Below are 10,895 nucleotides of genomic sequence, written 5' to 3'. Positions count from 1 at the left end.
GTGAGAGACCTGGGTTCAATCCCTGGGTTGGGAAGATCCCCTGGAGGAGGGCATGGCAACCCACTCCAGTATTCTTGCCTGGAGAATCCCCATGGACAGAAGAGCCTGTCAGGCTACAGTCCATGGGGTCGCAGAGTCAGGCATGGGACTAAGCACACATAAGCACATTCTCAATTTCTCACTCTCCTTGATCCTCCATATTTAATCAACCTCCTAGTCTTGGCCACTATTTTTCCTAAATTGTGCTCAGTCCATCATTAGCCTCTCCATCCCTTCAGTTCAGTTCAGTCGCTGTCATGTCCGACTCTTTGCAACCCCATGGGTGCAGCACACCAGGCCTCCCTGTCCATCACCAACTCCTGGAGCTTGCTCAAACTCATGTCCATCAAGTTGGTGATGCCATCCAACCATCTCATCCTCTGTCGTCCCCTTTTCCTCCTGCTTTTAATCTTTCCCAGCATCATGGTCTTTTCCAATGAGTCACTTCTTCGCATGAGGTGGCCAAAGTATTGGAGTTTCAGCTTCAGCATCAGTTCTTCCAAAGTTAATCCTTTAGGTTTAACTGGTTTATCTCCTTGCAGTCCAAGGGACTCTCAAGAGTCTTCTCCAACACCACAGTTCAAAAGCATGAATTCTTTGGTTCTCACCATCCCTAGGCTGCTCCTGATACACAACTCCATCGTGTCACTTATCTTGCCCTCTCCCGTCCAGTCTCCCCAGTGAGAAAATCCACTTTCTAAAACCCTAATCCAACGTGCCTCCCTTGTTTAAAGCTCTCAATGGGTTTCAGGATAAAGTGTGAATTCTTTAACCTCTTCATATATTCTGACACCCAACCTGAGGGAATGGAAACACGACAACAATTATTCTGTGTCAAACATCAACTGGGCAATTTCTACATTCCAAAAGGTCTTGTAAGAGGCCAGTGAAAGTGGTGATTAAGAGGTCATGGGGGGACTTCCCTGGTGGTCCAGTGGCTAAGACTCCCGGCTCTCAATTCAGGGGGCCTATACATTTGATTCCTGGTCAGGGACCTAGATCCCACATGCCACAACTAAGACCTGGCACAGCCAAATTAAATAAATTGAAAAAAAGAGGTCATGGGTGACCATAAGAGATGGTAAGTGGAGATGAAAGTATAATTAACAGGAGGTTAAGGAAGAAGCAGGGGCTGGTTGTGCAAACTATCTTGGAAGGGAAGGAGACAGGGAGGTGATTTTATGGGTAAAGCAAGGTCAAGATTTTGTAAGGGAGGAGATGCCAAATAGTTTGTGGTAGAAGATAACGCAATCCAAGCAACTGAAAAGGGAATAGTTTTTGGTAAAGATCTGGTGATCATAACACAGATGGTGTCTGATAAGAGTATAAAATAACTTTTCTGGATTACAACTTAGAGATAACACAAACATTTTAAAAAGTAAAAATTTCCATTCCTTTTTGACTCAGTAGTTTCACTACTAGAATTTTTTTTCCTGAGAAAATAAACATGGACATGCATACTTAGCTATAGGGATGTTCATCAATTTATTATCTAGAAAAGCAAAGAAAAAGTTTAACAATCTAAATGTCATAAGAGGCTTTTGATCAATATGTGGTACATCTATTCAGGGAAATGCTGCATAGCCATTTAAAAAGATATAGAAGAATGTGTGAAATAAGAGATAACTCAATATTTATAATATTACCCCATTTCTGTATTAAAAATGCTTTTATATGCAAAGTCTAGGAAGATACACATCACAATATTAACAATGGATATCTCTGGACAGTGTGGTAATTATAATTTTTTTTTGAACTTCCTTAAATTCCCATCATGAAAACAACTTATAAAATTATACAATCATACATGCATGCATGCTCAGTCGAGTCCGACTCTTGCAACTCCAAGGACTATAGCTCGCCAGACTCCTCTGTCCATGGGGTTTTCCCAGAAGGAATACTGGAGTGGACTGCCATTTCCTCTTCCAGGGGATCTTCCCAACCTGGGAATCGAACCCGTGTCTCCTGCATCTCCTGTATTGTCAGGCAGGTTCTTTGCCACTGAACCGCCTGGGAAGCCCATACGCACAAATATAAAGTGAATCCATTTATACAGAGTTTAAGAACAGGCAAAACTATGGTGAAAAAAGTCAGAATAGTTACCTCTGAGAGCCCAATGACTGGGAAGACACACAAGGGAACTTTCTGGGGGCGAGGTATTCTGCACCTTGGTTTTGGTGTACACTTAAGTAAAACTGTATCAAGCTGTGGATTTATGAGCTGGACATCTTACTGTGTTAATTATATCTCTTTTGAGAGAAAGTACACCCACAGGACAGAAGAGAAACAGGAAGCAGGTGACAAAACACAGAACCATTTTGAGGTGAACAAGGGAGATGAGGAAGTTCTGGGCAAGACCTCGTTTTCTCAGGAAGTAGGCTGTTGCAGTAGGCGTTAAGAGTGAGTAGGATGCACGTGGGCTTGGATCTGAGAAAGGGGACACAGTGATGGAGTGCCAGTGGGGGTACAAATGTGTGAATTTCCCTGAGCTGGATCAAAGGAGAGGGCACCAACCCCTAGGGCTCCTCAACTCACTGTGATACATGCTAGGATTCTGCAGCTGAAGGATCAAGAGGGAAATCTAACAGTTGAGTTTCCTTTGGGAATTGTGACAGTCAGTACTGGCTTGTAGTGGAGAGATGTGAAGCCAACATGATTCCATACAGACACTGAAGAGAGAAGGGGACAGAAAGGCTTTGAGGGCAGAGCAGGGACAGTGGAGTTGGAACGGTAACGGCCATAGTGAGGAGGGTCGGTTCTTAAGTCCTGAGGGTGAGGCAGTTCTGAATGAAGGCCATACTCAAAGCCTAGGACTGCTGGCATAGAAGGGGAAAAGCGACCACTCAACTTTGTGTCCATGTACCCAGTCCAAGCACTTCACAGATACCAGTTCCTTTAAATGGCATCTGGAGGGACCGTACTGCCAGTACAGTGGTTAGGACTCGGCGTTTTCATTGCCAGGGGTTGGGATGGTTTGGGAACTAAGATACCGCAAAACGGCACCTGGACTTTGCAAGGATCCTGCTGTGAGGCTTATGTAAGAGGAAACTTGCCAGCAGGAAGCAGTTTCAAATCCAGATTTGACTCCAAAGCTGCTTCCTGCAATACTACACTGCCACAGAAGTTGAGTACTATGCTCCACGCAAGTGGAGCTGGAATTTTAGGGAATCCACATAGGTAGGTGTTGAGTCATGCACGTTGCTGGTGGAAAAAGTATCAGTTGCCAACATCTGGAGAATGGCCAGTAGCAACCAACAGGGTATAGTAGTCCAAGCACATGGCATGTGCTCTGGGAGCTGCCTTGGAGGACAGCGTGTCAAAGTGGCAGAAGAGGCAAGAGGAAGGAACTCGGGGGGCCCAGGACTTGTGGCTCTATCAAGGTGAAAGCACACATGGAGTCCCAGCAGCAGTGATGGAAGTGCATCAAGAAAAAGTGTCAGGCACTATCTGCCCATAAGCAAAATCTCAACCGCTCCCGTTTCTTTCCTTCCTTGATCTGCATGGGGATGAATTGCTAGCAGTGGGCCAGCTACAAACTGGAAAACAGTAACAGGAGCTTTCGCCCAACACTTCTTGTGTGCCAGGCACTCTGCAGCAGCAATTTATTGAATCTTCGTGGAAATGCTACGTCTGGACCTATCTTACAGATGACAGCCTAGGGAGTTGAGGTTAGCTGGCCAAATTCACAGCCACAGCCAGGATTTGTGACCAGATGTACCTGGCATCAGACTCTGCATCTTCCTTGACTATTAATAGATGAAACAAATTTTGTATGTCAGCAATCAAGCAAATCTTGTGAACAATCAACTGTGAAGTTTTCATTTTTAGGGGATTCTGACCTAAGGTGAATTAACTATTATTGCAGACTTACTAGACTGAGAAGACATTCTAGTTTGCACTTAAGATGTGGGTTAAAAAATACATATATGTATCTTTGGGTAAGCAACAGAGCAGACTCTGCAGGTGACAAAAACTTATAGAAATGAGTTTTTTGCCCAGGACAGATAGTAGGAAAGAGGCAAAGAACGGAGGCTTAAATCTCCTCAGAAATAAAAATGAGAGCAAAAATAGACTAGGAGGGTAGTTCTAAAAGTCAAGAATCTGTTAGATCCAAAGTGACTCTTCTCTAGCCACTCATTTGCAAGAACATAGGTCTGTACAGGCAGGAGAAATGACATTCCTTAATAAACTGATCGTTATTAACGCCAGAAAATATACCTTCAAAATACACTTCCTCAGAGAAAGGGGAACAAACGACACCTGCATCAGGTGCTTTTATATATGTGTATATATATATAGTTTTTCCCCCCTCCATTTACTTGATTTCATCTGCAAGCCCATCCTGAGGCAGATGGTATTAACTTCATTTACATTTGGGTGAAACTAAAGCTCATGGGACCCGAGACAGAGGCTCACAAGACTGACAAGTGACAGACCACAATCTGAACACAGATCCGCCAGCTTTCTATTCACTCCTGAGCTGCCATTTTCACAGGAACACATCATAGGTCTATTTTGACTCCCTGCTTCTTTTTGACCCTCTCTTACTTCTTGGCAATATTCCCTTCCCTGATGTTTTCCAACCTTGCCTTCAGACAGAACCACATCTCCCCCAGACAGAAAGACCCACAACTTGGTATGAAAATTTTGTTATAAAACATTTAATGTTAACCTACAATACAATGTAAACTTTTATGAAAAAAATTTAAAGTACACTAGATTTCCTCAGTAAATTGTCACGTAACTTATTCAGGTGCAGTACAAGTTGGGCACTGCATCCTTGGGGGATGGATTTCTTGTTGCTGCGTCTCTCGCAAGTCCTTAAAAAAAAAAACAAAACCAGTTCTAAAGTGGAGCTCCTTGTTCAAGCACCAGATTAATACTCCCCTGACTGCGTTCTGGGGGTTATCACTCCTTCCCACAGTCATTTTCCGTAACTTTTTCCTTGGCCTTGGCACCATTTGCAATGTTCATAACGACTGTTCAGTTGAAGATTCTAGGTTCTTTTTAGCGTGTTTATAGTCTGTTTTTCTTTTTTAAATAAGTATTCTCCATTGGCCATTTTTTATCCAAACGTTATAGTGAAAGCAAGGAGAAAGAAGTATTTGCTGCAGGAAATTCTGCAGGTGTTGAAGAAAAAACTGAGGCTACAGAAATTCAACTGACTCCAATTGGGTATCTTTGCTTGGTCACTCCCTACGGAAATTCAGTTGAATCTACTACTTCAGTTTTGGAAATGCAGAACAAAACTGGAAACAAGTGTTTTTGTTTAGCTGATGACTTGGCATTTGAAAACAGCTGAAATAATCAGGCGATTTGGAAACAAGAGCAAACGCTTGTGGATCACCAGCTTCTGTTTTCTCGCTTGAAGGTCCCATCAAGTTCCCAGAGGTCCTTGGGAATAACATACAGATTGTACCGGCATTGACAAAATGTGCACCTTTCATGGAGTAAAGGAGTGGGATGAGTGGCAGGTCTTGATCAGCAAGAAGGCAGGAACTGCTCTGAGTAAAGCAGCGCTAAAAAAAAAAAAAAAAGGACAAAAGCAAAACAAAGCAAATTGACAGGCCATCCTGAGCACTGTAGAATGAGATGCAGATCGAATTATTGAGCAGACTTGGTACATCCAGCCTGGCAAAGGTCCTGCCAGGGAAATGCAAATTCTAGGCAGGCAGGTTGGTTCTGAGTTAACTGAAAAAATTCCTCTTTGCGTGCTTGTCAGCAAGAAGCAAACTTCTCACAGAAGGTGGCCGGGAGAACATGGTTTATCCTGGAATTCACTTCAGATAACATTTTATGCCAACAGCCAGCAATCTCCCACTCATCTGGTCATGGGATGGCAGGAAACAAAGTGGAAGGATGACAGAAGCAGGAGCGGGGTTACATTTTCCTGGAGATTGTGCTGTTGACACTTGTGCCAAGGCCACTGCGAAATTCTCAAGGTCCTCAGGTGACACCCTATGGGGCTCCCCACCGGCCCTTGGTATTTACCCCAATCACTGAGGGCAGCAGAAAATAGCAGCCATGTCAGTGCAACCTAAAAGGATGGCCCTCAGGTTTAGCTAAGCAGGAGATAAGCCTCTGGAGACTGAAAATCCAGCAACTTGTGCTTGACTTTGGTATGAGCCCCTGGCCTCACCAAATGCTAGGTAACTGGTAACTTCAGTAGGTTGCAGTGCTGGGTCTACACCAGTCTACCACAGAACACCTTGGAATACTTGTCAGCTCATGCTAATACACGGCCTAACCCATGTACCCACTACCATAAACTCAACCACAGACAAGACATCCAGAGGCTAAAAACCCCTACTACTTCAACAGCAATAGAGAGGATAAAAACTTGTCTCCACAGCAGGCGGCTACATCAAAAACTGAACTGTGCCTTCTAACAATTTACACAGGCTGAGTTCTGTCTTGGCTTCCTTCAAGCCTATGGTTCTTTCAATCCTTAAACCACCACTACCGCCAATTCCTAAGGAGACAGGCAAGGTCCTCTCACATGGTTCTGTTGGTTGCATCACAGGCCCTGTTAGTCCTTTGGAAAGGCACCAAGCTTGGCAATTTAGGAAGGCTCAGGGCCGGGCAGAAAGAGCATGCACATGTCAGAACAGGAATGAACTGCCATCCTTTGGTTCAGACCCCATAATGACCACTGATCCAGATTCCAAGGAGAAGCTGCAGTTTTATGTATAGGTAAATCTACATGGAGTTCATACCATATATACGGGTCCATTGGTACATTCACCACCTTTGCAGGGGTACAAACCTGGACTTCCTCCTATTGCCCCAAGTGGGGTGCATAGGTGGCAAGAAAGGACAGCAAGAGTTGGACCAAAAAGAATAACCTCTCTGGGAACGTGAGAGGGACAATGGCAGAAATAAGCATAAACCAGCCCAGGGAACCTTTATTACACTCTTATGGGCTAAGGAGCCCAGGGCAAGGATTCATGGGTTTAAAAACTGGCTCCTTATCAAATAATGTTAAGGAAAACAAATACATCTATGTCAGCCTCATTCCTTTGGTCATTACAAAGCAACAGAAAAAAAATTAAAATTATTCATGAATTGTAAGAAGTTGAGGAACATCTCTCCGCTCTGTGCCTTCTCTCCCCTCTTCTCTGGAGGTGGGAGAAGCGAGTCCTCAGGAGATGCTGCAGTAGCTGTTTGATGAAGGTTTTCACTTTTATTTTCCATAAAAGCAAGAATGCATGAGATCTAGTGGGAATGTCCCCTTCCCCAGTTGGGACAACGGCTGGGTTGGAGGTGAAGAGTCTCCTTTCATTGGAAGGTGTATGGTGCAGAGGGAGTAGGGAAGGGTGGGCTTGCCAGCGGGAACGTTCATTGCTAACCTCGCATGCGCACACAGGTGGTGACTCTTGCAGGCAGCATGGTTTCTGATCCTTCCTTAGGACGCAGCAGTCTTTAAAAAAAATATTGTATTATAATAATAATAATATCAATCTCTCTTATTTTTTTGTTTTTGTTTTTTTTTCCATTTCTTTCGGGGATTGGGGTGGGAGAGAAGAGGAAGAAAAAGTGTCATTCGTCTGTTAGGTCCTGAACAAAGAGAACTTCTGTGTGGCTGAGTCCGGCCTCCTGCAGCGTTGGGGGGTTGGGCCACTCCTCTGAAGGGAGGCAGGGCAGCACCCTTCGGGGAAAATTGGCTTCAATCTGAAACTTTTCAGGGCTTTCTTTCAAGGAGAATAAGAAGTCGTGGATTACCTGCAGAGGTCAGAGAGAAAAAGGGCAGTGAGAAAACACACACACACCCCCCAACTATGACATCAAATATAGCTTTCTCCAGGATGACTTGGAGATACAAAATTACCACATTACAGTGAAATTTCATTTCAAAATCCATCCATTTCACAGAGCAAACATGCAGGGAAGCTCTTTTTAAGAGATTTGTTACCCAGTCCTGCTATGAATTGATACATCTCTTTCTCTGAAAACTGGTCTGATATAAACAACAAACCTTGCTGTTGTTGAGTTGGTTAAGTCCTAGCCGGTGCAACCCCATGGACTGTCACCCGCCAGGCTCCTCTGTGCATGGTATTTCCCAGACAAGAATACTGGAGTGGGCTGCCATTTCCTTTCTCCAGGGATCTTTCTGACCCAGGGACTGAACCCACATCTCTTCAATTGGCAGATGGGTTCTTTACCACTGAGCCACCAGGGAAGCCCTAAACATCTTTTACTTAGGAATAGTCAAGAGTTAGAGATAAGTTGAAATCATAGGTATAGAATTTTTTCTTTGAACCCACTGAAAGTGAGCTACCAACTGAATGTCCCATCATCCCAGAATACCTGTGTATATTTTACAAACAGGGCAATTACCTTCATAATACAAAACCCGCAAAATCAGGAAACTTAACTGATATATTACTATAAAAATATACATTAAATTTTCATTCAGGCCCCATTCAAGTACTGGCAGTTGCCTTTTAGAGCAAAAGCATCCAGTTTAGAATTGTGTGTTGCATTAAGTAGCTGTCACATCTCCTAAGTCTGTTCCTTTAGCCTGGAACAGATTTTCAGGATTTCCTTAACTTTCATAACCCTGACACTACTAAAGGCTTCCGGTCAGTTATTTGGCCTATTTGTTTATCTGAAGTTTATTCACGATTAATTCCAGTTATGCATCTTTGGCAGGAGTATTATAGAAATGATGTGATCTATTCAATGCATCCTATTCAGGTGGAGTATAATTTCAATTTGCTCTATTACCTATGATGTCCACTATGATCACCTGATTAAGGTGGGACCTGCCAGGCCTCTTCCCTCTTAGTCTTTTCTCCATTGTAACTAAGGAATATTTTGTGGGGAAGTACTTTGAAACTCCAGAAACATTCTGCTCCTCAAACTTTCTTCAACTTATTTACATAGAGCCATGCTTTCCTATTTCATTCAATAGGTTTTAATGTTCAAACTGTTTCTGATGGAGTCTGAGAAGCCCAATGAAGCTGGCTTCTGTGTATTTCTGACATGTCTCCCATGTTCTCTGAATAATTCCTTGCTTTGTGGGCACAAGGTATTACAGGTGAATTTGTATTTTCCATCCTAGCCCTGCAATCAGCCATTTCTCCAAGGAGCCCTGATTATTCTTTTTAAAACATTTTTAAATTTTTGGTTGCACTGGTCTTCACTGCTGCATGCAGGCTTCCTCCTGTTGTGGCTAATGGAGGCTGCTCTTCCTTGGAGTGCACAGGCTTCTCACTGCAGTGGCTTCTCTTGTTGTGGAGCACAGGCTCTAGGCCCATGGGCTTTGGCAGCTGCAGTACTCAGGCTCAGTAGTTATGGCACAACACACGGGCTTAGCTGCTCTGCAGCATGTGGTATCTTCCTGGACCAGGGATTGAACCCACGTCCCCTGCATTGGCAGGTGGATTCTTTACCTCTAGACCACCAGGGACATTCCCTGTTTCCTCCTAATGGACAATGGCATTTAAAAACCATGATCTACAGAATTTCTTGGTGGACCAGTGGTTAGGATTCCATGTTTCCATTGCAAGGAGCACAGGTTCAATCCCTGCTCAGCGAACTAAGACCTTACATGCTGCATGATGTAGCCAAACAAAGAAAAAAATAAGAAAATAAATAAAAACCATGATCCAGGTACCAAAAGTATGTTCACTGCTACTGGGGTGCTGATGTTCCTAGGCACTCTCTGTGGAGAAAGCTAGGCAATGTGTACACACATATACACATCTGTATCTTTCTCTCCCTCTATATATGCTGAATGCTAAGAGTTGATTCCTCTTTCCAAATGTACACCCTCCTTACCTGGTTCTGGCTTTAATATCTACTCCATTCCCAGGCCACCTGGGCTCTGACTTCTCTTCACTGGTCCCCGTAAGTGGATACCTCCTTAACTTGATCGAGATCGGGACCAGCACCCTCCATGTGGACCTCTCCTCTGAGAAAGCCCTCTTAACTCTAGTTTGGCTCTAACAAGATACAGGTAAATTCTTATTTTCCCCTCTCTCTTAACTCCACCCATTAGGAATACACACCCTGGCTGATCTATGGTCCTCTTCATAGCATATTCCATTTCTTTTTAAAAACCATTTATTTGGCTGCGCTGGGTCTTAGTCGTGGCACGTGGAATCCTTAGCTGTGGAACGTGAACTCTTAGTTGAGACATGCAAACTTTCAGTTGCAGCATCTAGTTCCCGGACCAGGGATGGAACCGAGGACTCCTGTGTTGGGAGCATGAAATCTTAACCACTGGACCACCAGGTAAGTCCCCTTTTTTTGTTTTTTGTTTTTTAAACAAGTATTTATTTGGCAGTGTCAAGTCTTAGGGGTGGCATGCAGGATCTTCGCTGTAGCACATAGGAACTTTTCATTGCAGTGCGTGTGGGCTCAGCAGTTGTGGTGCGCAGGCTTAGTTGCTCCTTGGTGTGTGGGATCGTCTGAGACCAGGTATTGAACATGTCCCATGCACTGGAAGACCAGGAAGTCCCACATATTCCATTTCTAACAAGACTCTAAGGGATGTGCTATGAAGGACACTGCATTCAGGTCCCTCACAAAGATCAGGAACACACTATTCAAGTTACTCTTACTTTTTTTGAGGGAATCTATTTCTATTTCCTTTTTATTCCACCTCTCATATAAGTGTATTCCCTTTTGGTGAAGCAGTCCTTCCTGTGTTTGTCTTAACTTAAACTTACCTCTTTAGAATTTTTAAGGGGCTATAGCTACAAATCCATTTAAAGTTCATTTTCCTCTTACCTAATCCATTCATGATTTTACAAACTTCTCATATTTTGGTCCATCAACCTTAATAATTTTCAGTTCCCTTTTGTCTTTGCCATTTCCATTAACATTCATTCTCCTTTTCTTTTCTTGAG

General features: G+C 43.6%; 1 protein-coding gene across 1 annotated transcript in view; it reads right to left on the bottom strand.

The window, feature by feature from the left end:
- Nucleotides 1-4,777: 4,777 nt before the first annotated feature.
- The window catches only part of FAF2 (Fas associated factor family member 2), a 68,045-nt gene continuing 61,927 nt past the window's right edge, over nt 4,778-10,895 (bottom strand). Inside the window, exon 11 of the mRNA XM_068979756.1 lies at nt 4,778-7,761. Coding sequence (XP_068835857.1) covers nt 7,579-7,761 — 183 coding nt within the window. The 3' untranslated portion in view covers nt 4,778-7,578. The remainder of the gene's footprint in view (nt 7,762-10,895) is intronic.

Source organism: Capricornis sumatraensis, chromosome 9, assembly GCF_032405125.1.
Source record: "Capricornis sumatraensis isolate serow.1 chromosome 9, serow.2, whole genome shotgun sequence".
Lineage (NCBI taxonomy): Eukaryota > Metazoa > Chordata > Mammalia > Artiodactyla > Bovidae > Capricornis > Capricornis sumatraensis.
Note: the sequence above shows the minus strand (reverse complement) of the source record. Positions and strands in the feature narration are given on the sequence as shown.